The 27,956-nt window shown below is 46.9% G+C and overlaps 1 protein-coding gene across 8 annotated transcripts in view; it reads left to right on the forward strand.

Annotated features, from left to right (window-relative positions):
• PRRC2A (proline rich coiled-coil 2A) overlaps positions 1-27,956 on the forward strand; it is a 2,343,739-nt gene that overhangs the window by 1,423,695 nt on the left and 892,088 nt on the right. For all 8 annotated transcript variants that reach the window (XM_069635075.1, XM_069635076.1, XM_069635077.1 and 5 more), the window contains exon 17: positions 11,673-11,905. In XM_069635075.1, the coding sequence (XP_069491176.1) occupies positions 11,673-11,905 (233 nt within the window). The remainder of the gene's footprint in view (positions 1-11,672; positions 11,906-27,956) is intronic.

The raw sequence follows: 27,956 nt of genomic DNA on the forward strand, positions 1-27,956 counted from the left end.
CACATCAGGAAGCAGGGGGGCACCAGGTCCCCGGCACTCTCCCAAGAGGCGCAGGACTTATTGCACAGGGTCGTCGCCATAGGGATGTTCCTTTTCCCGTTTCATCTGGCAGGAGTAAAGACCACGGTCGCCGACTCCCTGAGCAGGGAGCTTCGCTTTTGCCACAAGTGGCAACTACGGCAGACCTAGTGGAGAACCTGTTCCTCAAATAGGGCAATCCCTAGATCGACTTGTTTGCGATGAACACCAAGTGCCAGAGGTTTGCCAGCAGGTTTCCCCAGCAGGGGAGCATGAGGAACGCATTCTGAATCTCTTGGGAAAGCCTCTTTCTGTATGCGTTCCCTCTGTTGCTACTTTGAGTAATCCGTCAACTCAAACAGTGCCAGTGCTGCATGATCCTTGTCGCACCAGCGTGGCTGAGGCAGATCTGGTACCCGGACCGTCTCATCCTGTCAGCGTCTCCACCAGTCAAGCTGCCAGTGGTCGAGGATCTCTTTGCAGGGGAAGGAGGCACCATTCTTCAGTCGGCAAGATCCAGGTTCTGGTGGCTTCAGAGCTCTATACCACTTTCCACAAGGACAAGGTGGTCCTACGGACTCTCCCAGCGTTCCTACCTAAGGTGTCGCCCGCTTTCCATCTGAACAAGGAAATAGTATTGCCTACTTTTTTTTGCTGACCACAAGGACAAGGCTCGGAGTCTTACACTTTCTGGATGTCAGATGCGCTCTGAAATTCTATCTGGATTGACCCAAGGCCTTCCGCAAGTCGGGCACACACTGTTAGGCAGAGTTTGTATGTAGTACCCCTTGGTACCACTACACACAACTATGACTACAGGTGTAAGCAAAACCAACCTTCGGTATAAGTCCGTACTACACACACACGTTTTTATGGGAGGGCAAAAGGGGCACTTGCCCAGGGCCCCCACCTTGGAGGAGGGCCCCACAGGGCTGCCCGATCTGAAGAAGTAAAATTCCAATGTTCAATTCATCATGTATTAGTTTCTGTGTTCACTGTAGTATACATAGTTTGTGTTCCTTACAGCACAACTCTGTAGCATTCTTTCCTTCCTGTGGGAATTATGTTGATCATGTGCAATAGGCAACCGTGAAATGCATATTGAGAAAATGAGTGCCACAATGGTTCAGAAGTTAGCTCAGTGTGTAAACCACCCATTGTAGAGATATGTGTTTATATGCACAATTAGAATAGCACATTCCAACAAGGCTGGCTGGGCCTTTCCTATATCTGAAGTTTATAAACCTGTCTGCATATGAACTTGGTTTTGCAGAACAACATCTGCTATTATCAGCAATGTACCTGTACCAGATAGGGGTTGCTATAAAAACAAACATATCATTCGTATGGTGAAGGTCTAGAAATTGGTTTGTTCAGATGGGGTGTTTTAAAACTTAGGCAATCGCCTCCAACGATGGCATAAATTGTTAGTCCTAGAGGTGAATAAGTATCCAAATTCAAGACTATGGAACGTAAGCTTTCACACTTGTATCCTGGATTTGCCAGCAGATGATAGTGATCCTGGTCAAATCATTTAAACTTATATATCTTACATTACTGTGTTGTCTTTTGTAAGGTTTGCCTTCTTGCATGCTGCTGGTATTGTTTATCCAATTACTTGATCTTTCTTCTTATGTAGACCATTTAGATGGAAGTGTTGGTAGACAGCAGATAGCAGACTAGTTGTTGGAGTTCTCAAACAAGCATATATTAAGATCTGCTTGTTTAACACAAAAAACTGTTTGCTTTTTGGTAAAAGTCAAAGGATTTTATGCATGTTTATAAATGAAAATGTCACAAGGCATTGTTCTGGAAGTATTTAAAGCTTTAAAATACTAAAGACAACCCCAGATTAAATTTGTTTAATAGCATCGATTGGAATGCTGGTAATTATATACTCCCCTTTATGATGGGGAGAATGAAGCTAGAAACCTTTTAAAATGGTCATGTTTGTTAATGTGATTTGTGTACTTTCCAAGTCCGTTTTTATAAAATGAGATTGCTTTAGTGCATGGTAAGAACTGGAAAAGAGAAAGTATTCAAATGCAGAAATGGCAGAGTTGGCACACATCCTAGGTTCACCCCTTCATCCCTTAACCAATGTGTGATCCTGGGCATCTCATTTAATCTTGTATTGCCTAACCTCTCAATATTGCCAGTCCCTAAACCTTTCAAAATTATCAGCCCTTCAGAGTGATTTCCTTCTCATGATATGATCTTCATAAAAACCTTATTCATGGTTTCCATGCTAAAGGGTTGCTTCCACTTATCTATCCAATGGCAACGTTATTTGAAAATCATATCCCACTTTTAATCTGTCTGTCTGGATAAAGACACCTTCCTGGTAGCTTCTAATCTGCACCCACTATCCATGCTACTGTATGTGTAGCTTTCACCTTCCAATTGGTCTCCTATATCCATGCATGAGCACTTTTGCATTCTGTGAGGCAGCTAATGTGAGTTCTGTCTATTATGGGTTACGTGTACCTTTTACATACGGTCCTGCATTAATACTACAGGCTGCATACCTTCCTGGATGCTATTGATAAAAGGTATCCTGTACGTACTAGAACAGTAACCTCTTCGTAGACTGCTAATGTTGGTCTTCAAATGATATTTCTTTATCCTACTTGTTTATCATTCTGATTAGAGCAAGAATGAAGAGGGTAAGGGGACTTAGAGGGAGTAAACGTGCTTATTATGGTGCAAGACAGCACATCAACCTATTGTGAGCACGGCGGTGGGGGGTGCGACCAGAATTCTTCATTCCTTTGGTTTGTTGGAGGGGGGGGCCAAAGATGTCCCTGCCCAGGGCCTCAAAAGTGTCTAAGATGGCCCTGAATACACAGTATTTGGTAGCTGAGCAGCCAGGCTCATCTCAAGAGGGAATGTGAGCTGTAAGGAGATTACACAGAAGTCTACAATCACAAGTATTCAAATAAACTTATACTCAAGGTTTCTTGGTTAAATATTTATTAATTTATTCAACAGTCAGTTATAAAACATTCACTAGAAGGAGGCAATTTATATCACATACAAAAATGTACTTCAGTACTTCACATAGTACGGGTCTGAGGCATTTAAACTACTTTGAATGAGGAGAAAAATGGCATTCAGAGTACTTTCAAGTTAGAGTAAAAAGGCATAGGGTAATAAAACTAATATTTAGTTACTTTTAGACAGTGCAAATAGTTGAGTTCACCAGAGGAGCCAGTTCAATGCAATAGGTTAGGCCAAAGTCAATGGGCTAAAGTCTTGTATAGGATAAAGCAGTTCTGATAGTTAAACGGAGAAGTCTGCCGAAGTTCTCAGAAGTCGTTTGTGAAAGAAAGATTCATATGTTGGGTCAACAGCTGACTAGGCCTTCAAGTTGCAAAAGTTTCAAGCACTTTCGCAGGGAGAGGTAAATTCTCTCGTTTGGGTTTTCACAGTACCGTAAAAATGAAGAAAACGATGCAGCTGACAGTCTTCCTGGCAGTTCCTGCTGATCTCGCTGTTCCTAAGCCTGTCATGGGGACAAGAGGGAGGATCTCAGGGGATTCCTGCACTGCGACTGGTCAAAGCTGGCACTTGGCAAATCTTCCATTCCGGTAGCTGTAGTCAAGCACACAACCTGGTGCCACTCTCCCTGGTTATTAGGTTTCCTGCAGCACTCTGAGGTCCGAGAATGGTATCCAGGTGAGTTACGGGTCGAGTCAATTGGTCCCACCAACTCAAAGGGAGAGACGTCGTTGAAGTGCTTCTCTGGCAAGATGACCTTAGCGATTCTGACCTGCAGCAGGGCTTCACCGGGCAAACCAACGGTCCAGGAGTTGCAGCAGCCATCATCTTCAAGCTCATCTTCTGTTCTATTGTTCCAGTCGTCGACTCTTCCTTCCAAGCCAAGAGACTCGCCTTTTATCCAGTTTCCTCCCATTCATTCCAGCCTAGCTGCCACTCACCCAGCAGTGTGGCTGTCCTTAACGGACAGTCAGCCTGCCAATCACGCCAGAGTGCATTTGAGTCTCGTTGGAGACTAAGCACAGGGAGTTTTGGGCACCTCCCTCACTTCCTGCCCAACCCAGACATTCGGGCGCCAGAGGCAGTCTTCAGTCTTGAGCCCACCAAAGGCAATGAAATAAAGGGACCAAACCTGGTTTGGCGCCCAGAGCAAAACTCTAGAAGGACCTTTCCACAAAGCAATGGCGAAAAAAGACCAGGACCTGTTTAAACAAAGGTGGCTCAGACGCTATCTTAAAAATCATGGCTCCCGCGATTTATCGCTACCGGTGTTCGCGGTCAGGAAAAATCATGGTAATTTGTTGTAAAACCACTGCCACCAGTCATTTCGAGAGGAAAGGGTAGCATTTGACTGTTACATGATTTTCTAGACACAGGTAACCCCTACAGCACTCTATAGTAAGATGGGTTGTGCTGGGAATTTGAAAAGACTAGTTAAGTCAATTTCACTTTACTTTCTCTGGGAAACAGTAGTTTATCCCAGAGAAGGTATTTAAACCTTGGGAAAGCTTGTAAGGCTTCCCTGTGCCACTGCACTGAGGGTGATGTGTGACACGCATGAAAATATGAGGCCTATGGAGTTGTCTAAAACACCATAATCAAAGAACACAAGAGTAAAACACACATCAAAATACATGAGTGGGGAAAAAGTCGAACTCTCTCTAGGTAAAAAAAATCAAGTCCTCAAAATCCAGCAAAGTTGCTGGGGGTCTCTAAGGTGAAGGGACTTGTCATCTTTTGGGGGCTCCGGGCCCAATTATCAGGCATCCAATGCGCCCATCTCAAGGTGGATGGTTGCGGCCATTAAGGAGGTTTGAGTGGCAGTGCAAGCCGCTGCCAGCCAGCATGCACCCTCAAGCGGTCAGAGCCAAGGCCACGGCAATCGCCTTCCTTCGGACTGGTTCAGTGACAGGTCGTAAGCAGGGCAGCTACCTGGGAAACCCCTTCACCTTTCTAAAAGCATTACTGTTTGGACGCCGGCTTTAAGTAAGACGTGGCCTTCAGAAAGGTGGGTCTTAGGAACTTGTTTGCTTAAGGAGGGTCTCCTCTCCACCCTGGGGCTACATTCAGTTGTAATCACCCATACCGTATGGAGGAAAGTGGATGGGACATATGAGTAATTACAAGTTACTCACAGCAGTGACTAACATACTCGTTCGTCCTTAGTCCCCTTTCCTCCATGCGTCCCACCATCCTCCTCCCTAATAAAACAGGTGTCATTAGGCAATGATAAATATTGTCAATGGGGACTGAGGAGTGGCGCTGGTGGGTGAAGTCAGGGAGCGCATGCTCCCAGGGCCGCACCCCTGTGCGCCTTTAAATTTAAAGGGAAGATTATTTTTCTGGTGAAAAAGGTTGTCTCCCAACCCTAGGACGGGACGCCCATACAGTAAGGGGGAAAAGGGACTAATGTTAGTCAGTGTGGTTAGTCATTTTTAATGGACCCCCAAACATTTTGCTTTTTATTTTTGAATCTGACCTACTGTTTCTCATTGCAGTGAAGCCTTAAGCTTCACTACACTGTCTTTTGCTCATCTGTTATGGGGAAACTGTCATGTCCTTTGGGTTGTCAGTACTTTGAACCATTGTTTCCCTTAGCCTTGATACTATTGTTACTACTTTGGTAACTTTTGTATCCCTTTTGTAACTTAAGTCATTGTATAATTCATCTTACAATGCAGTACAATGAGGCACACTTTGGTTTTTGCCATAGACTAACACTCTGAGGATGTTTGGTTACTCTAGGTGTGCTAAATGGACAAGCTGGTGGCAGCAGTGACTTGTTACCATCTTTTTCTTGTGCTTTTCGTTTTCACCTTACCATGTTTGGCTACTAACTGTGGCTAGTGACCAAACATGCAATGCCACAAGGTTTTTCACTTGTCCTTTGGCCAGCTTGTCTTTTAGACTTCTTCATGGCTTATTAGGATAGGAAAATTCTTATATGGAAATCCAGTGCCTGAGAAAACAGAAGCTTTTGGCATGCTACTGGAGGGCTATGTGTGTTGGCTGGCAGGATGTGGGCTGGGACTGTCTGCTCCCAATTCACAAACTGGTTTCAGTGTCTCTGAGCGGTTTGCATGAGTGTTCACGCCAGTGGTCCTGATTGAACCACTGCTGGGGTGTGTTTAGGGGCTGGTCTACTCTTGGCTGGTGTTTATGCTCCTACCTGGCTTTTGGGATAAGAAGAGGACCACTGCACCCAATCTCGAGAGAGATCCTGGAGAAACCTGAAGGAGCCAAGACATCTATCCAGCTCTGAGACCCGTGAGGAGACTGGTGGCCCATCTGAAGGAGGCCCGACGGCCAACTTCTTCTGCTGCCCTGGAAGAGCCCTGTCTTGCTGTTGATCTCCAGCAATTCTGCGATGGAACTGCGACCCTTGGAGTGCAGGGAACATCCATTCCTGACGTCTTCCCGGTACCCTGAAAAAAGGAGCCTTCGGAAGTGCCTTGGGACTGCCCTGTGGCTGACCAGCTCTGAGGTTGGTCTACTGTGCTGCTGACGTCGCTGTTCTGAGTTGAGGACTGGAACTTTGCGGATCCTCGGCCTGTCCTACAAGACTTACCTCAGCGAAATTACGGAGTCCTAACGTCAAGGGGACCCGTAATATGTGGCAAAGTCTGACAGCAACAAGTGAGTCCCTTTGTGTCGGCGTGCTGTAGTTGCCGTCCGAAACAGCTCACCTGAGTCGAGTCCAGTCCTGAGAGGCGTCCTGCATCGTGTTTGGGAGAATACTCAACAAATGGCTGCTCCCCCTTACCTAATGAGCCCCTCAGGAGCTTTGCTGGATTTCTAGGGTTTGTTTTTCACCTGGTAAGAGTGTGAGCCTTTTTCTCACTCTTAGATGTATTTTGCTGTGTGTGTTTTCACTTTTTGTGTGATCTTGGGCACTGGAGCCTCACCTACTCCTGGGCACCACTTTGTGTGCGTTACACAGCACCTTCAGTGCAGTGACACAGGGTTGTCTTTGAGACTTCCCAGTGACTCCATTTTTCTGGGGCCGACTACTGTCCCCCAGAAACTGGTAAAGTTGCCATGAACTTTATATAGTCACTTTAAACTGCAGACCCAGTACACCCCATTTTACATGGAGTATTGGAAAGGGTTAACTCTTATCCCTTTTTGTCTGTGCCTCTTGGAGCCTTGTTGTGCTCCTTTAACACTAAGACTTGGCTGGTGGCAGAGGTATCTACCCTAACTTTCCTACCACGATTATATTATATAAACATGGTATTGTTCCAGGCTGTTATATTCGCCTCGAAGATAAACCCGCTTGACCAAATACATTTTATTTTGGTTCCTGCTGGGTTTATTCACCATTTCTTTTTGTTAAAGACTTTCTCGTGTTTTTCTCTGCGTGCCAAACCGGGGATGATTCCTTTGTTTGCTGTCTTTTCGCAGGCTTCTGCACAGAAGCCCTCCTTAAGGCACCTGAAAGTCTAGCTAGGCAGGATGTGACGGAGGGCTCTTCGGACCCCTGCCATGGGTTGCCTTAGGAACCCAAGTCGCACTGTTGTCTGATTGGCTAAGGGGACTGGCCTTGCCAGGCCAGCCACCCTGCTGTGTGATTGACGGCCAGGCTGTATGGGGGAAAACTGCATAAAAAGCAGGTCTCTGGGACTGGAAGAGCAGAGTCGCCACTGGAACGAAAGAATCCATGAGGAACTGGAAAAAGACCCCTACCACGACTGAACCGCCCGGTGAAGCCCTGCTACAGGTCTGAATCTCCGAGTCCGATGACAGAGAAGATCCTCCAGGAAACTTCTTCCCTTGAGATGAGATGGCGGGACCAACCAGTTCGCCTAAACTACAAGCCAGGACACCTCTGGTCTAATTTATCGTACAGAGCTACAGTGGGCCGGATAGCCAGGAAGGTCGGACCCTGCTTGAGTTTTAAGGAGCGCACCTTTTATTCGTTGTTTTGCTCTACTGCTGGTTTCTTTCTTGGGTGGCGCAGGACCCGCCAGTCTTCCTACTTCGTGTCATTCCGACAGTCGCTTCAGGAACCGTGTGTTAGGCAGAATCCGGTGCAGTGCCTTTAGGGATCACTACACACAATTAAGACCACAAGTGGTAACACAAGTTCACCTTTGGTACAAGCCTGTACTACTGTTAAAGTGGTAGCAGTAGCACAGCAGCCAGACTTACCTAAAGAGCAAATGAGCATTAGTAGAGATTACACAAAGGACCACCATTACTGTGACTCAAGCAAACACTGACTCAAGGTTGTTGGTTGAAAAGTAAAAAGTACATTTATTTCTAAACCATCTGTTAGTAAAACACTTCTATTAAATTAAAACCACACGAAAATACACTACACACAACCAATTCTCTTGGCACAGAACAACTCAAGGTAAGTACCCTATGTTTTAACGGACCGGTGTTGTGAAACAAGACGTTACCGGGAATACATATGCGATCACTTTTTGACAGTAATGACAGTTCGATCTTACGAAAGATACGCGTATCCGCAGAAAGAAATGTTACTGGGGCAAAAACACACTTAGCACCTGAGTTAATCAAAGAGCGTTGGGGGCAAAAATCATAGGCAATAATTTTGTCAAGGCAGACACAATTAGAGAACAATTGCTGACAGGAAAACAGAAGCCAGTAGGCCTGAGCCAGTGTCAAGTAGAAACGGATTCCTGTTGTCGAGGATCACACAGTCAGATAGTTCAAGATTCAACGTTGCCAGGAGTACTTGGATATTGTCAATAGAGGAAGCAAAAGTTAGGGGAAGACCAGGGCAAGCCTTGGATGAGGAGAAAAGGGATTCACCCTAGTTCATCGAAGCTGGACACAGTACCTTATTCAGTGAAGAAGCTGGTGCCACAGCAGTTCCTGGTAGTTTCCTGGAGACCCACGGTTCCTGGAGCTTCGGTCGTGGAGACAAGGATGACGTCTGTACAACCACCTCAGCCAATCGTGGCAAAGTGCGACGTGGGTTTCCTAGGATACCCTGTGCAGGGGATGCCTACACCCCTCCTTCACATTCAGCCCACCTAGACACCCAGGCGCCGAGAGGAGGGCTTCTTGGCAGAAGCCCACCAAAAGACGGTGAACAAAGAAGGCAAACCTGTTTTGCAGCGCAAAGTAAAACACAAGAAGGACTTTAACAAAAAGAAATTGCCAATAAACCCGACTGGAGCCAACAGAAAGAGTATTTGGTCAAACAGGTTTATGTTCAAGGCTAATATAATAGCCTAGAACAATACCACGTTTATATAGTATAATCGCGGTAGAAAAGTTAGGGTAGATACCACTGCCACCAGCGAAGTCTAAATGTTAAAGGAGCAAAACAATGCTCCAGGAGGGAACAGATAAAAAGGGCTAAGGATTAACCCTTTCCAATACTCCATGTAAGATGGGGTGTACTGGATCTGTGGTTAAATGACTATGTAAAGTTAATGGCAACTTTACCCTTTTCTGGGGGACAGCAGTCAGCCCCAGAAATGGAGTTGGTGGGAAGTCTAAAAGACAACCGTGTGTCACTGCACTGAAAGTGCTGTGTAACACACAAAAGAGCGGTGCTACTGAAGTGGTGTACTCCACAATCACAAAAAACAGATAAAATACACATGGCAAAACACATGTAAGAATGGGGGAAAAGCTCACTCTTACCAAGTGGAAGAAAATAAACTCCAGATGCTGAGGGACTCGCTAGGTAAGGGAGATTAGCCATAGAATGAGAATTCTCCCCAACACCATGAGCCTGCAGGAACCACCAGGAACGTCCACCTCAGCTACAGCTCCCTCTTCGTTTTAAGGTACTGTGCAAATCCAGTTGTGTGTTTCGCTCAGCCGCAGTGAAAGTGTTTGAAATATTTCTCCAAATCAGAGGGCTTGTCCTTCTCTTCTCTTTCAACTAACTTTTGGACCAACCAACTTCGTCCGGAATCGGTGCCCCTGAACTTTACCGCGGACTACATTGAACCGATTATCTTGAGCAAAAGACTTTTGAGCCCTTTTCTATCTGATTTTAACCTTGTAGTCAGTCTTGTTCCCTTGCTCTGATTACTTAACTGTTGGTTTTGCCTAATTTCTAGTAACTTTGTCTTTCCCTCCTTTTTAAATTGCTGGAGTGCCATTTTGCTCCCACTTCATTTTGTGAGCTTAACTTGTCTGGAATTTAAGGGAAGTGGTGCATTTATGATTGTGATTTTTTTTTTACCTTGCTTATAATAGTGAAATGTTATACAACTGTTGAGTAAATAAATATACATTCTTTTACTTAGAAACCTTGAGTCAGTGCTTGCCTGAATCGTAGTAATTGCTGTCCTTTCTGTAACTATTGTGTAACTATTTGTACTGCTCACTTACTCTTGAGATAAGTCTGGCTGCTCCGCTACCATTATAACTGTGTAGTACAGGCTTGTACCAAAGGTGAAATTTTACTGTCACTTGTAGTTTTAATTGTGTACGATTCCCAATGGGTACTGAATATAGTTCTGCCTAACAAAGCTCATCACCTCTTGAGACTTAGCCTAAACCACTTGTCACTGCTACCTTTCAACTGGTTTGTCTAAAGCTCCCAGAGTTGTCACAATATAGGTTGGCCTTCTATTCATCTGTCCCCCAGGCCAGAGTATAGAAAATCAGTCCTAACAAAGTCCAATGGACAAAATGACCAAAGAAGTTGACGAAAGACCTTGTGACACGCCCATGACTGACACTAGCCACAGCTAGGAACGAAACAAGCGAAGCATGGTATGGCTCTATAAAACGTTACACAAATACATGAAAAGGCTTTTGCTGCCACCAGTCCACTCCTAGGCACATGGTCCAATTACCAAAAAATCCTTAGATGTGTAGGGCCTGAAATCGTAGCGATCCCCATTGTACAGTACAGTAATTACTTTATTGCCGCTTTTGGCAATTGTATTTCATTGCACAAAGTCAAAAGATTAAGGGAAACGCTTTCCCAGTACTGATAGCCTGACGGACGTGCCAGTTTCCCCATAACAATGAGCGAAAGCCCAGTGGAGTGCAGCTGAAGGCTGTGCATTGGAAAAAGTCAGGTCAGGATGCTGAAACAAATGCAAAAAGTTTGGGGGGGTGGGGAGAGGGTCCACAAGTATAGAGGTCAATTAGCAGAGAAATGTTCCTGAACAATCGCCTTTAGGACACTAGTTACTTGCGGGTTGTAAGGGCTATATGGGGAGGGTAGAGGGGACAAGCATGGCGCAGGGTGAGGGGCACACAGCTGTTGTCGCTGCTTGGAAAGTGCGTTTATACCAAACGATTCAGCCCACGTTCTGACCTGCCTGATTGGCTGCTCCCTGTTCACCATAACTTGGGTGGTGTCGTAAAATCTGTCCACCAGGCCAGATTATGGCAATCCATTTTAACAGTATGACATCAGATTTTGTTTCTGCAGTTTAATCAGTTAAGGCAAGGCCTTTTTTGTGTTTGGATTAATCACTGTCCTATGTGGGGGAGAGGTGGTACCTGGTGAAACTATATTTTGAATTGATCAAATGTTTATTTATTAACCTTAGTAAACCTGAGTGAAATAGGTTTCAGGAACAGGTTTTGTCTGCTCTGTAGGAAGGAAAACCAACAGCAGACGGATTTGGCCTGACCATCCTCATCTGATAGCAAATGTTTCCTTGGTTTGTCAAGCCTGATTATGCCTTTCCCCATATTTGTAGCCGGAATGCAGATGATCGCTCCCCAGGAATGAGCGTCCCTCCCCCTCCTAACACAGGCGCCGTTTATCGAGTGGACCAAGTCATCCACAGTGACCCTGCAGGCATCAAGCAAGCCTTGGCAGAGATCAGCAGTCGACAGGTGACCAGGGCAAAACCTGCACCTCAGCATGGTGGTCCACCAACTCAAGTGATCACCCCTCCACTGGTGTGCTTTGAGCCCAGAGACGTCATTGGTAAGTTAAGCTGTATTTATTTGGTTACATACATGTAGATCTTGTTTGAAGTTTTGTGCTACTAGGTGCAGTGACTGTTTTGCGCATTTGGGAAAGTTTTACCTGGTTGTGCTGGAGGTGAGCCTTGAAGAAATGCACCTCAATCACTTGTGGTTTTGGCTGCAGTAGCTTTAACGAGATCACGTTGGAGATATGTTATCGCTAGATGGCTGTGGGAAATGCATGCGAGTCACAGTGACAAGTGCTTTGTAATGTAATCTGCTCCTCAAAATAATTGTAATACGTTGCTATGTTGCGGAGCAAGTGTAATGAAGATTTGTGGATGAAACAATGGAGGGGTGCGCCATTCTTTTAAATTGCTCATCACAAAGGATTTCATGAGGCTTGTGCACAAGCTCCAAAATCACGATTATCCTTTAGTCTGCTTTGGTTTCCCTCTGTCCTGTAGCTAACCTAAAGTACATTGGGGTCAAGCAGCGAAGGGACACAAAGGATGTGGGGGGTAACAAAAATTCAGCATAATATTTTGTGTTGTATAAAGAACTGTCCAACAGGTTTAATAAATAAAAGGGCTCTTTTATTACGGAGGCAAGTGAAAGCTACTGGTGCTTTGCAGGTAAGCCTGTCACTTAAATGAAGATTCCAGAGGGAAGGGCTCTGCGTTTCCACAGGTGCCTCCAGTAAACTTTGGTTAAGCTGTTACTTGTTAGGGGTATTATCCTAAAGTCCACTTGAGGTAAGACACTATAAAACTATCCCTTGGTATACAGGTCACCCAACTCTTAGTAGAAGTCTGTACTACTCAAAAGATCTGGTAGAATGGCAGAGCAGCCAGGCTTAACTTGGGCGTAGAGTGTGAGCTGTAGGTAAGTACACTGACCCTAGTAAATACAAAAGTCCAAAGAAACTCTTACATTTATTCTTCTATGCACAAAGTAGGTAGATAAATACTTTTCTGATCCTTGTGCGTCTGCTTAGAATCACGTGCTGTGCATATAGTCCGACATCTAGTGGTAATCGCAGAGTATTGCGTCTCGTTACAGGCATGCCCATGTCAAGGATTGAAAGGGGACGTCGACATGGGTGTGCCTGTAACACTACCCCTAACGTGGAGTGTACCCAAAATCCCTCGCGCGTCGAGGTACCTCAGATTTCTTTCCGCCCGGCTAGCTTGTCGCCTTATGCAGAGCTCTTGCAAATTAACATCTTTGTCCACAACCTCCGGTTGTTTTTATATATATTCCACCCCTTTGACAGGTGGTGCTCTCGTCCACACGTCGACCGTGTGGCCGGCCCTTCTGGCCGTCCTATTCAGTGGGGTTGTGGGTTTTATTTCTTTTCAAGAATGTATTTCCTGCTCTCCCCTCTGGTTTTGCTGTTATAACCCTGAGCTATGGAGTTGTGCCCTTCTTGTAAAGGCAGGTACCCTTGGAAGGACATGCACCAGAGGTGCAATAAGTGTCTCCCTCGATCACCACAAGGCGTCCTGTCTTGTCAGCTCTTTCATCTGAAGACGATTAAAGAGCGTCGAGTTAAATGGTGGCTGGCCTACGCCATGATGCAGGCAGAGGGTAGCTCCACCGCAGGTGCCCAGAGTGATGAGGAATGGAGCGACAGCCATGACTCCGACATGGATGCCATCAACCTATCTTCGGATCAACCACACTCCGAGCCGTCTGTCCCCCGCAGGCAGACAGACGGCTCTGCTATGGGTAGTGTACATCCCGGTGACAGGGACGCACCCACTACTCACAAAGGTAAATATGCAACCCCCTGTACCGCCTTGATGGACTTGTCAGGACGGTCAAAGACGCCAACGGGTATGCCAATTTCTTCAACGGAACCCACCGATCCACGTGGTCGGCAGCCCCATGTCATCATGCCGAGCAGCGACTTGATGGCCTATTAATCTTGAGGAAGAAGAGGAACATACTCCCTCTACCCCCACTCCTACCTCCACCTACCCAAGGGTAATACCCAGTTCGGCCAAATGGTCTGCAGACGACATTGACTGAGTCATGAGTCGCAAATGTCTTTGAAAAACATCCCCAAATTCTGCAGAACTTGAATACCACGCCTCCCACTACACAGGCGTCTAGTTCCAACATAACGCATACAGCCTCTCAGTCCCAGGCATCGTGTGTACCCTATAAAGAGATCTCTCCCCTCTAAAGAATTGGCGGTTGAACCACCACACAAGACTCCTCGTGTCTCCTATGATCTTTATGATCAGAATGTAGGGGATGAGGAATACTTAGGAGCGTGAACCCCCTTATAGGGACATCAAGAGTCTGTAGTTTTTGCAATGGACTCTCCAGTCCCACAAGAGCCTGTCTTTCCAGACTCCCCTGTTGATAACCAGCCACTATTTAATGATATACTAATAAGGGCGGCAGAGCATTTCGGCATCAAACACAAGAGGTCCAATAGGACAAAGACTTTGCTGAGAATGTTAGCCGAATTTAAAAAAAAAAAAAAAAAAAACGGCATCCCAGTTCATCCCCATGCTCAAATCGGTCCAAAGAAGGATCCAACCTTCCCTAGAACAACCTAATAATACCATGGAAGTAAACCCTAGAATTGAAAAGCTCTTCAGACCGGCACCTTCCGACCCCCTATATATAAGGGGACATCTTCGACCTGACTCTGGTCGTTACCACCACCCGCAAAAGAGCTAGTACCCCCTTGTCCTCCTCCGAAGCCCCTCCGGACATGGAGAGCAAAAAATTATGCTATGGGCAGGAAGATAGCGCCCACTGCAGCATACCAGGCGCATATCGCAAACAACTCCACCTTGCTATCCAGCTATGATTGCACAAAGTGGGATGAGGTAAAGGCACTAGCGGAGTCATTGCCAGAGCCACTGAAAAGCAAGAATAGAGGTTTTTGCAAGTGTCGGAAGTGGCATCTGTGAGTCTGTGGTGGAGGTGTGGCGGGACACGCCTCGTTGCGCTTCCCTACGCCAGAGGGTCCTTTCCTCTGTTTCCTGGTTCGAGGGTGCGATCCGAGACGAGGGGATACGCTTCGCAGCGGAGACGGAGCTGTGAGCTGCTTGCCGAGAGCTGAGGTGGCGGGTGACGAGAGAAGAGCCTCCATCAGCTGCACCTCGGAAGGCCCTGCGTTGGATTGCCCTTGAACACTGGAGGGCATATGAGGGCATAGGAGTGCCCAGGACCCATTAGCGATCTCCCCACAGCGCCGGCCACCCAATAGTGGGGGAGTATGAGAGTGCAACGGGTGTGCAACAGGTGAGTTGAGGAGAGTTTCCTGCCACCTACCTTCTGCCTCCTGCTTTAAGAGTGGGGGCTAGCGGTGGGTTAGGTGCCTGTGAGGGGAGTGCCACACACACTGCCTGGCAGAACCCGGCTGTCCCCGTCTTGTGGCTCATTGGCGCCTTAGGGCCCAGATCTCCGGCACGACTGTAGCCATTCATTGGGGACTGCGGGCGTCAAAGCCTTTGACCCAATAGTTGGCTTGACCGGAGGTCAATAAAAAGATCTCCCCGGGGAACCTTTTTTCCGTGGATCTATCCAGAGCTGTTATCCGATTCACACAGTTTTTAACTTCCAGCAAGCGTTTTGTTACTCACTGCTGGGAAGGGCTACTTAATTGTGCTCATCCCTGACGAGGGGGGGGTCCTAGCCCCAACTTGACTAGATTCATCGGAGAGGAACAGGTGACCCAGGATGCGCATATCCCTCAAATCCCTAAAATCGGGTATGCCGGAACGGAGCCCACTAAAGAGTATGAATACTGGGGGTGCCAGAAAACAGGGCAATACTGGCCTGTCTAGTTCCACCCCGAGGCAGAGATTCTCAAGGGACCTGGCACCGGGGAACTCTGATATACGTCTGCCTTTCGGGCACAGTCTGGGTCCACGACACCTAAACCTACGGAGAAGGATGGTGGTGAGAGTGGTATCCTAGCTGGCCCGAATTACAGATTAAATGAGAACCCTGTTGATTTGCAAACACATGACCAACTGTTGAAGCAGCCCATTGAGTGCCCGCCGAAGGATTCCTCCATATCAGATACAGCCCTATTGGAATCAATACCGGCAACTGGTGCCCTGGCACCCGGTTACTGCAAACCCTGTAACCCCGAGGGACAGAAAGTTGACATTGTTGTGATAGATTTGGAGGCAAACAACTCTGTATTCTCAAACAATCTACTCCCTGAGAACTTATCAGCCCCCCCGGCAATGTTCTCAGAGTTCAGGAAGTGCAGCCCACTCCAGGAGTGAGGAACAAGGTTGGGCAAATGAGTTAGCAATGTCGGTAAGAGACCCTAATACCATCGATGATGAACAAGAAGTGTCAACTCAGACAACCCACAATCGGAGTATGAACACGTCGGTGGTAGTTGTGCAGTCGGAAAATGGCTGGGGAGGAGGGGGTTGCTTTACAGGCTATGAACCTTGCTTTAGCCACAGTGTCAAGTTCTTTGTTAGCATGTGAACAGAAATTAAACCTCTAGAGTAAATGTATGGAACAAAATTATGAAAGGGCAAGTCCTGAATGAGGCTGCCTTAACCAAAATTTGGGACATCTCGGTTGCTGCAAGGGAATTGAAACCACAAGTAATCTCTGTAGCGATTCAAACTGACACGCCTACCGACTTTAACACAGCAGAGAATCATGCTAGAAATGTGACCTTAAAATCAAATGTGGTTGAATCAGTGATTCCGTACTTTGATGTTATATATGTATCCTCGAGAGGGGAAGGTGGGCAGTTGGCTCAAGGGGAAGATAGCTTAAAAATGCTAAAATCATCCACTGAGGAAATTTGGGGGGAACAGCCGAAAACTAAAACGCCTGAAATAGATATATCCCCCGACAAACAGAAAAGCAAGCGAGGAAAACAGACCCCAAAAATACCTGAGAGAAAAAATTACCAAAAAACCAGCTGATCCCTAAAACGATAGAAAAATCGTCGGTCAAACATTTCTTTAAGGTAATTTCACTCCCCAAGCGCACTACCATAGCTGCATCCGAGGCCATTAGACAAAAATACTTCGCCCGAGCCCTTGTTCGGAAAAATGGGACTTTAAATTTTCGCCCCCTTCAAGCCTTGGACTACCCACCCTTAGACGATTTAGTGGGGGAGTTGGCAATCTCGGATAAAGGTATAGAAGAAAAATGGACTTCCCGGGAACCCAACTCGGTCAATCCCCCCCTTAAATCTTTGTCCGATGTGGGAGCTAAGGATCTGGCCCTTAGTGTACCCCGGGCAGAGATCAGGAATGTGGTAGTTGCCTATATGGCGAAAGCTTCACACGCTACACTATTGGCACCTGATAAACCGAGTTTGGTGAGTGCAATCGAAAAGACCGACAGTGGGCAAAGTAATTTGGTCTTGGAAAGGGCTGTGGGTGCTGAGCCATTTCAACCGCGGAATCTGAGTTTAGAAAAAGTAAGTCAGGCTAGAGCCCCCCCTAGCCCTGAAGGGGCTGTGGAAGCAAATTACCCCCAAGTGATTGGCCTGGCAGATCAACCCCAAGGAAATATGGCCCAGACAGATAATATTGGGGATCTGACACAAATAACAGGGCCGATCATTTCTTTGATTGAAAGTGCCCTTAAGAGACTGCAGGGTCCTCAAGCTCACATAGAAGAAAAGCCCATGCAGGCTAGGGGAAAGCAGATGAAAAATACCCAACTTAAACCGCCTATGAAAAATCTGCCTACATCGTTTCCCTTGAGGTTATCATGCAGAAGTCCTCCTTGCACGCAGTATGATCTTAGTAGGAGGGCGGTGATGGCCATCTTCTCAAAAATCCATCAACTACAGGATATAGTCTCATCGGACTTATTAGTGGAGTTCCCTATGCGCGCCAATTTGAATTCAGTAATTTTGTGGTTCAAATCAAGAGTGGTACAAAATGTAACCTGGCAGGCCAAGGATGAGTTGTTCACACTGGGATTTGTGGTTGAGCCGCTATTGAACACACCAAACGAGGGCCTGCCCCATGGTTCGAGTTCTAAGGCCACTGGACCGAACAAGTGTGAGGATGGGGGAGGGAGGAGTTGTCTATGGTAAGCTGGAACACCAGAGGTTTTTCCCACCTCATAAACGACCAGGAAGAGTTCTGTAAATATGACATTGTATTCTTACAGGAGACGTGGCTCACACATGTCCCAATATGGGATAATTATGACCTACACCTAAATCCCGCAGTGAAACCCCAAATGGGACGCCCGATGTCAGGACTGCTGATAGCCGTGAAAAGGGACAGAGGCATAAACTCTGAGCTTTGGGCCATTCCAAATAGCTACATGTTGTTGGCAAAATTAACGGCTGGGATAGAGGTTTATGCTCTTGTGAATATTTACTGGAACCCCATCGCCATGTCGGATGATGCCTTTTTTAAAGATCTAAATAATATTATAGATCTCGTGGTGTTGGATCCAAAGATAAGGGGAATTATAGTGGCGGGCGATTTAAATCTAAACTGTTTGAGTATGGCGGGTAGCAAAAATAAAAACAGAAGCAAAAGATGGGACTCCCTCTTTAAGGACAGAAGTTTGATACTCCTTAATGGTGCCTTCCCATCTGATATACCTCCGGCCCCGACATGGCAAAAAGGAGACAGTAAATCTGTTATTGATTATATCTATGTAAGCATGGATCTCTGGCCTGCGGTAATGAACGTTTGTGTGTCAAAAACAGAGGCGAGCGACCATAATAAACTGGAAACCCAATGGAGATGGGATCTGCTAAAGGGCTCAAAAGTAGATGAATACAAGGGCTCAGTCTGTACAGTCTATGCAGGGGGGAAAAAACTAGGATGGTCAGAGAATGATGCAACTACCCTTGATTGTTAGTTAGAGAAAGGCCACCATGACTACACCGTATTGCTTAATTGCTTAGAAACGGGTTGAAGGAACATCCAGATTTAATACAAATGCCCCGAAAACAAGGCATCGAAGCAATCATCGCTACATCTTCATGTCTTTGATAAAAATGTTTTTAAAAAAATGAAATCAAGACTCCATTATGAATTAAGAGTAGCCCGTAATGCACCTCTCCTAATCAGGAAAATGCTGATTATGAGAGCGAAAACAAGGTAAAGAAATTGGGGCAGAAGATATCGAGCGATCCTGTACCAGGAGGATGGGGCCAGCATGCTGAAAACCTTGGCAAGTAAGGACATAGCGAAAATGTGGTCAACCATAAATCATGCAACCACAGGTTCCCCAGATAAGCTTACAGGTGAATGGAGTGTCTACCCAGAAATGGATTGATTACTTCTCCCTTCTTTATGCCTGCCCCTCCCCTACGATCATTAGCGAAGTCACCAGGCCCTTGGCACCCTTTCATCTAGCATTTGATTTAGTTATTATATATCTGATTGTTACTGCCTCTAACTCAAAAGCTTGTGGTCCTGACGGTCTGTCAAACTTCGAGTTAAAAAAATTCCCTAAAACATGGGCGACAGTCATTTATAAAATCTTCAAGACCATAAATGCATTGCTGTGTCTCCCAAGCTCGTGGACACAAGCAATAACTATCCCCATTTATAAAAAAGGCGATAGACTGGAACCGAGCAGCTATAGGCCAATCTCGCTGCTCGATGTCCCAGGAAAATTATATTGTCGGCTAATTCAGAAGGAACTGCAAGCTTGGGTTTCATCAAAAAAACTGGTTGATCATTACAATCCGGCTTTGTAAAGGGTCTAGGAACAATTCCTAACATAATGTTACTCAATCTCCTCCAGGCACAGCAGCTAGAGGTCTCAACCTCTATATATGGGCTTTATAGATTTCAAGGCAGCATTTGATTCTGTGGATCGCGTTCTGCTGTTTAACAAATTGAAAGCGTATGAGTGCCCGATATCCCTACTGTCCCTGATCATCTTGTTCCACTCTAATACATCAATGCGGGTTCGTATGAGCTTGGATGGGAAGCTGTCTCCAGAAATTGAAACATCACGTGGCTTGAAACAGGGCTGTGCGTTAGCTGCATTCTTGTTTAACTTTTTCATTTTAGATCTTGGAAATAAATGTTTGCATTGTAATGGCGATCCGCCAAGGCTTGGGGCCCAGCAGATCCCACACTTATTGTATGCAGACGACCTCGTCCCCTTGTCCCAGACCCCACAAGGTTTACAGCGGTTGTAAGGCTTGGGGAATACACCCGCGAAAATAGATAGGTAATTAATGTAAGTAAATCACAAGTAATTGCCTGTCCCCCCAAGTGGGGAAGTAAAAGGAGGCCCCCCCTTACACACACATGGTCGATACAAGACATCAAGTTGGAAAAGGTGGCGGAATACAAATATTTGGGGATAGAAATCTCAAACAGGCAATCAGAGCGACATAGTAACAATGGTACAGAGTAAGTTACTCCAATTGACCTCACAGTCCAGAATCCTCATAAAAAAAATTGGTAAATTCTCCCTGAAACATGCAGTAGATTTTTACAAAATGAGTCGTCCCGATTGTATTGTATGGTGTGGAGAGTATGGTGTTAGACAAAGGTTCACCTTGGGAGGCCTTAGAGGCCAAGTATCGGAAGGCTATCTTAGGCTTACCTAAAGCGACCCCGATCGCTATGGTGCGATATGAGTTGGGGCTGGTGTCTTTGTATGCACAGGCAAGGTGGAGACAGTGTGCCGTGCTACGGAAGAGTGGGACAATTCTAGAGGTCTTAGCCTCGGCCTTGCTAAAATCATGTAATACATACCCAAGGAATTGGCGGAAGTGTGTATTTAGCAATATGAGTGAGGCAAATATAACAATAGAGCTGTTACTTCAGAACCCTGACCGTGCTAAAGTAAAATTCTATCGCGCCGATTGGGCGGGGACTTTAGCGAAGTGCTCGCTCTATAAAGATTTCAACGTTTGGGTGTTTGGTCTCAAGCCTTACGGTATCATTGCTCAGTACCTGCTGAAATGTCCATCCCCAGCTATACGATCCGAATTCCAATGGTTTAGATTTAATCTATGGGGTACGAGAGATGTATTATCTAGACAGAAACTGATCCCGCAGGAACAGAACTATTGCAGATATTGCATTGATGTACAGCAAAAAAACATCTGCTAGTGGATTGTCCGTCTTTAATGTTGGTGAGAGAAAGATACTTTCAGAACATTATCACCTTTCACACATGCACTTTAAGTGACTACAAATGGCAAATTGTTTTTTACCTCAAGAGAAAAAGTACAGATTGCTATTGTCCAATACTTAAGATGGTTTTGCCTGTTGTAGCTGCCTCAAATTAATTTTGTATGGGTTCCCATTGGTGGTTCATGAGATGCGTTTTGTTTGGTCATTTTATCCCTTACTATTTTTCTTTTTTTTTTCTTTTGATATTGTATTCAAATCATCTGCAAGGTATAAGAAATGTAAAGCATTTTGTTTTTATTCATTGTTTGTGCATAATATGTTTATCTCTTGTACCCCTGGTTTATTATTCTCTTCTTTTTGCTGCTTTTGCTGCTTTTGTATAATTGTATATATTTTTGTATATATTTGAAGTTGTGTATCAACTAAGTCAAATTAAAATTGAAAAAAAACTCTCCCTTCTGGCTGCCGAACGCAGAGCTACACCAGGCGTCCTCTTAAAGAATAACTTCGACGCAGCTGACGATGATGGACGCGTTCTTGCAGAAGCCACCATTTTAAAACGACATGCATGGCTTAGACAATCAGGGTTTAAACTTGACTCAAGCTACCCTACTGAATATGCCAGTGGAGCAAAACGTATTATTTGGGAAGGCAGTGGAAGACTCCCTCAAGTCTGCCAAAGACGAATATCAGAGCCTCAAATCACTTGGTCAACTAATAGACAACCACAAAGAGGTGGTAGTAATTTTCGTCGCTTTTGGGGGCAAAGCGCGCAAAGAGGAACAGGCTGCAACCAAAACCAAGGTTCCTCTTGGAATACAAATCAACAAGCCACCCAGGGTTACCCCAGGGGTCAGCGCAGGGCCTGCGGAAGAGGGAGAGGTTCCCCCACCAGAGGTGGAGGGACACCCTCTAAGCAATGACGACCCGCTACGGATCCCCTCCCATGCCACCCCAGTCGGGGGACGAATATAGTTTTACACCCACGCATGGGAGGGTATAACATCAGACAAATGGGTGTTATCAACGGTGAATGGGAGTTACTGTATAGAACTTCAAGGAAAACCTTCAAACCGCCCCCCACGCCAAAAGAAACAATCGCAGGAAGAACTCATCCTGCTAGAAGAGGTGAAAGCTCTACTCCTCAAGGACGCAATAGAGGTTGTGCCACGCAAAGAGGTAAACAAGGGTATTTCTGATGTTTGTTAATCTGCTTAGAATCACATGCTGTGCATATAGTCCGACACCCAGTGGTCACTGCGGAGTATTGCATCTTGTTTTTCGAAAGTCGAAAGGGGACGTCGACATAGAAGTGTCTAACACTTTCCCTATAGTGACGTGTAGTGTACCCAAAATCCCTCACGCGTCGAGGTCCCTCAGAATACTGGTCGCCTTAAGCGGTGCTCGTCAGAGACATTGCCATTGCTCGACCCGTGGTCGATTTTGTTAATTATTGTTAACTTAAATCACCTCCAGCCCTCGTTCCATGGCCATTCCACATCTCTGCCGAGACCAGATCTTCGATGCGTGGTGGTTTTTGACGGACGGTGTTCCTATCGGCGCTGCCGACCACGTGGCCTGGCCTCGCCGGCCTACAAAGTAGGGCGAGTGGGGTAGGGTGGACATTTCTGTCTCATACTAGAATGCCTTTTCCTTTCTTCCCACTTTCCTTCCGGGTCGTTATCACTAGTTAAGTCCTCAGCTATGAAGAGGACTCGTTTAACTTTTGCCCAGTTTGTAAAGGCAGATTTCTGTGGAAGGACATGCACAAGTGGTGTATCCGCTGCTTACCCCTCGAACACGACAAAGCTGGTTGCGTGTCCTGCAAGCTCCTTCACCCAAAAACTCTGAAGGAACGCAGGGTTAAAAGGTGGGCAGCCTACGGGATGTCGAAGGCTGATTCCTCGCCCGCTGCCGCTGAGTGTGACGAGGGTGAGCGTGATGAGACTACCTCTGTAACAGAGTGCCCTCGCTCCGTGGCGTCTTTCCTCAGCCCCGACAGGCACGGCTCTGGCCCTGCTTTGGGGGATGTACACCCCAGCGACGCTGACGGATAAAAACACATCACAAAACACACAACCCCAGCCACTCTTCGAGTAATGGTCTGCAGCCCTCCCCGCAGCCGCATTCGTGCCTAGTGACTGTGCCGTACAATACAAAGGGCAGAAGCCCTAAAATATCATCCGTCAAGACGCATCGCACGAAGGCGTCCGTCGACGGCAAGGTTCCGGCTCTGCCGAAAACTACTACTCGCGATCATCCCCTGGATGGGGAGGATGGTCGCTGAGAGCATCGCAAGGATCGTCTTCGAAGAGACTCAAACGGCTGGTGAAGGAGTCACCAAAGTCTTCTGAGAAGGTCAAGGAGACGCCGAGACCTAGCGACGGTGCAACGGGAATGCCGGAACCCTCCCTTAGGTCGAAGGAGAGACCCAGAGGTACTACTCCACCGTCTGGCCCACGGGAAGGCTTCTCGGAGGCGATGGGGGTTGGGGGGGGGGGATTTCCTCCACTTTGTGGGAGAGATCACGATGCCTGGAGGTGGAGGAGCAAGCCTTTCCGCCACTAGACCGTTCTGGGTCTTCCCACTGGACCAGGAAGAGATTTGAGACCTGTATGAACAGGCTGGATAGGTTTGTGTCCATTTCTGAGCACACCACACCTAAAAGGCCAATGTATGTAATCCCTCAAGACCCTCTAGCCAAAGTTCCAAGACTTTTTGACCCCCAGGAGGAAGAACTATACACATGATCTCACTGAAGAGGACCCTCATGTTCACACTCAGGAAGATGGTGAATTCATAGTTACTGAGGATTTACAAGATCCTGTAGGGGGCTTTGAAGAAGGCCCCAACATGTGTGAGCCACAGCCATGGCAGTCCACGGGGGCGTCAACTGACCCTGATGCTTTAGATCTGGCCTCTCCACAGACTACTCCCGTCAGAGATCCTTCGCCTGTGGGCGATCAGCCCACGTTTAATGCTATGCTATGCTATGCAAGGCAGCTGCACATTTTCAGATCGATAAGGGGGGGGACTGCCCCCGAGGTTGATGTTGTTGAGAAAATCATCAAAGAAAAGCCACCGGCTAGCCAGGCCATTCCTCTCCTCCAAGAGGCACCTCATTCCCTCTGTCTAGACCAGCCCTAGTCAGGGTTGTTAACCCACGGATTGAGAAGCTTTTTAGCCCCTCGCCCTCAGATCCTTTATATATTAGGGGTCATTCCATCCCAGATTCTCTGGTGGTGACCACCACAAGGAAAAGGGCGGGTGTTCCTCTGTCCACCAGTGAAGCACCCCCTGATTGCTAGTTACGCTGGTGCCCAATTGGGCCTGTTGCGAGAAGGCCTACAGGATGTATCTGAACCTCTTTGCACCTGTCTCTTGGCCACCGTTTCAGAAGGCACTCAAGTGAACCAGAGCATCGTTAAAAATACTTTAGATGCTGCGGAAATGGCTGGCTGCTCCTTAGTCCAGGGCGTACTCCTTAAAAGGCATGCATGACTTAGAAACTAAGGTTTCAAGCCAGAGAGACAGGCGTCCCTCATTAACAAACCCCTGGAGGACTCCAACTTGTTTGGAAAGGTGGTTGATGATGCACTGGAAACAGCAAAAAAGAAGCATGATACCTTAAAAACCCTGGACCAAATCACGAGACCCCCCCAATAAGCGCGGATATCGCAATAGGCGCTTTTTTCGTGGCCAACAACCTCAGCAACAGTATACCTCAGCCAGCAACTGGTCCTCCCCTCAAGTAACCAGTGGTTACAACATGCTGTATGCTCAGAGAAGCCAATGTCGTGGCAAAGGAAGGGGTCAGGTCCCTGCTCCTAGAGGCTCCCCGGCGACCGTCACTAAATTCAGGTACCCTCCCATGTATCCCTGGTCGGGGGCCGGTTAACATCCTTTCTCCAGCCATGGGAGGGGATTACCACGGACCGTTGGGTACTATCAACTATAGCACACGGTTACTGTATCGAGTTCAGCCGCTCCCCGACATTCAGACCTCCCAAGGGAAGACGTCACACATCAGAAAACCTCATCATTCAGGAAGTGGAATCGCTGCTGCAAAAAGAAGCCATGGAGGTTGTGCCTCTGTCACAGGTAAAGGAGGGTATTTATTCAGTGTACTTTTGTACCCAAAAAGGATCTAACCATGCACCTTGTATTAGATCTACGCCCAGCGAACAAATTTGTAAAACCTGAAAAATTTCGTATGGTGACTTTGCAGGAGGTAATCCCACCTGCTCACACAGGAGGATTACATGGCAACACTGGACATGAAAGATGCATACTTTCATATTTCAATGTTGCCAGCGCACAGGAAATACCTTGGGTTCATGATAGAAGGCAAACACTATCAGTTCAAAGTGCTACGCTTCAGCTTAGCCTCAGCGCCAAGGGTATTCACGAAGGTACTGGCAGTGGCAGCGGCACATCTGCGCAGGTTGTCCATTTCGGTTTATCCTTACCTCGACGACTGGCTCATAACAGGGGATTCTTATGAAACATGCCTCTCAAATACCCAAAAGACTATAGACCTCCTGTCCACCTGGGCTTCTCCATCAACGAAAAGAAGTCCGGTCTAGACCCCAGCCAAATCAAACAATTCCTAGGGGCTCTAATTCAAACAAGGGACGGCCTCGTCTTCCCCTCCGAGAGGGTCCAAAACATGCTGTTTCCGGTCCCTCAATATGTAGCCGGTCGAGAGGTGACGGTACGCAAAGCCATGCGGTTGCTAGGAATGATGGCGTCATGCATTTACTTGGTTCCTCACGCATGCCTGCGCCCAATGCAAGAGTGGCTCAACAGCCAGTGGTGTCAGGCCAGCGGACAATGGGACGATCTAGTAGTTGTCTCACAAGCCCTGGTTCTCTCGCTGCGGTGGTGGTCGAGGGAGAACCTTGTGAAAGGAAAGTCCTTCACCACCCCTGCAGTGGAAGCCACTCTAACCACAGACGCATCCCTCACAGGATGGGGGGGCGCCTCACCTGTCCCATCAGACTGCGCACAGAGTTTGGACTTCAAGTGTGGCGTCCAACCATATAAACCTACTGGAATAGTTGGCGGTGTTCAAAGCACTAAAGGCCTTCCAGAAACATCTGCAAGGAAAGACCGTGCTGATCCTCATGGACAGCACCACGGCCGTTTACTACCTTAACAAGCAGGGGGGCACTCACTCTCCAGGACTGTCAAAGCTGTCCCAGAACATCTGGTAGTGGGCTCCCAAATAGAACATGTTCCTGCTAGCACAACATGTACCAGGGGAACTCAAACTTCTGGCAGACAGACTCAGCAGAGACTTCCCTCGACCCGCAGAGTACGGATGGCGCTTACACTGCGACATCGTCTCCAATGTTTCCGCAGACTGGGGCTTCCCAGAGATCGACTTGTTCGCAACTCTGGAGAACGCCCAATGCCAAGATTACGCCTCCAGGTACCCTCAGAACCGCTCCAAGGGAAATGGACTCTGGATAACATGGTCAAGGAAATTTCTCTGCTTTCCTCCCCCAATCTCCCACCACCCCCAGCGCCCCCCCTCCCCCCGACTCCTCCTCTCAACCAAATAGTGCACAAGATGCACCAGGAACCAGTTACAATGATACTGGTGGGCCTGCCAACCCTGGATCGCTCATCTGATGGAGATGTCACTATCTCCTCCGGTTAAACTACCATGCCCGTACAACGTTGTCGCAGGACAAGGGCCTGCAGACCCTGAACTGAGCAGCCTGGCTCCTGATGTCATAGAATTTGGACATTTGCAGCTCCCTCAGAGATGCATGGGCATTCTCAGGGTGGCAAGGAAACAGAACACTCGTTAATGCTACTCCAGTAAGTGGAAACGGTTTGTCATCTGGTGTAACTCAAAGAGCATCAACCCTGTTGACTGCTCTCCCACTCATCTTATTCCTGACTCACTTACTGGACTCGGGTCTAGTCTTTAATTCCATTAAAGTTCCCCTAGCCGAACTCTACGCCTACACTACATCACAACATAAGGTGTCATGGTGGAAAGTTCCAGTTATTAAAGCCTTTATGGAGGGAGTGAAAAGAATTCACCCTCCTATATCTAACCCAGCTCCCGGATGGGACCTGAACGTCGTGGGGCCCCCCTCCCCACCCCTTTGAGCCCATGCATAGAGCAAGCCTTGAAGACCTCACTCTTAAGACTGCTTTCTTAATAGCTATCACCTACATCAGGAGAGTGAGTGAACTACAAGCGCTCTCTATCTTGGACCCCTTTGTAACAGTTCACAAAGATAAGGTGGTTCATTGCACACACCCTAGGTGTGCACCAAAATGTATTTCATGTCAACCAATCTATAGAACTACCAACGTTCTTTCAAAACCCTTCAAACTTGGGAGAGAAGATCCTGCACTCACCTGAAGTGCGCAGGGCGATCATGTTTGATATGGAAAGAACTCGTCCACTAAGAAAGACTAATCAGTTCTTTGTCTCAGTGGCAGCAGGAAGAGAAGGAGATGCAGTTTCCAAATCCACTATCTCTAGATGGATTGTCCAGTGCATCACTCTGTTTCTCTTTTGCTAAGAGAGAACTGCCCTTGAAGCCTAGAGCTCACTCTACTCGGGGCACTCGGGCATCCATAGCATTCATTGCAAATGTTCCCCTCAAGTCCATTTGCAAAGCGGCAACCTGGAGTTCTGTACACACCTTTACAAAACACGATTGTCTAGATGCTCATTCTAGATCCGATTCCCAGTTGGGACAAGCGGTACTAAGACACCTTTTCTCTACTGTTCCTTCTCACAACCCACCTCCAACTCCGGGTACTGCTCGCTAGTCTATGCACAGCACGTGATTCTAAGCAGATTAAAAGATTTACTTACCGTAAAAGCATTTCTGATGGTTGTATCTGCTTAGATTCACATGCGGCCACCCTTCCTCCCCCGCTTGGATGGAAGGAACATAGACGGAAGGAACAGGATAGTGTTACAGACATGCCTATGTCAACGTCCCCTTT

The sequence above is a fragment of the Ambystoma mexicanum genome, chromosome 13 (assembly GCF_040938575.1).
Source record: "Ambystoma mexicanum isolate Mex_15411 chromosome 13, UKY_AmexF1_1, whole genome shotgun sequence".
NCBI classification, from domain to species: Eukaryota; Metazoa; Chordata; class Amphibia; order Caudata; family Ambystomatidae; genus Ambystoma; species Ambystoma mexicanum.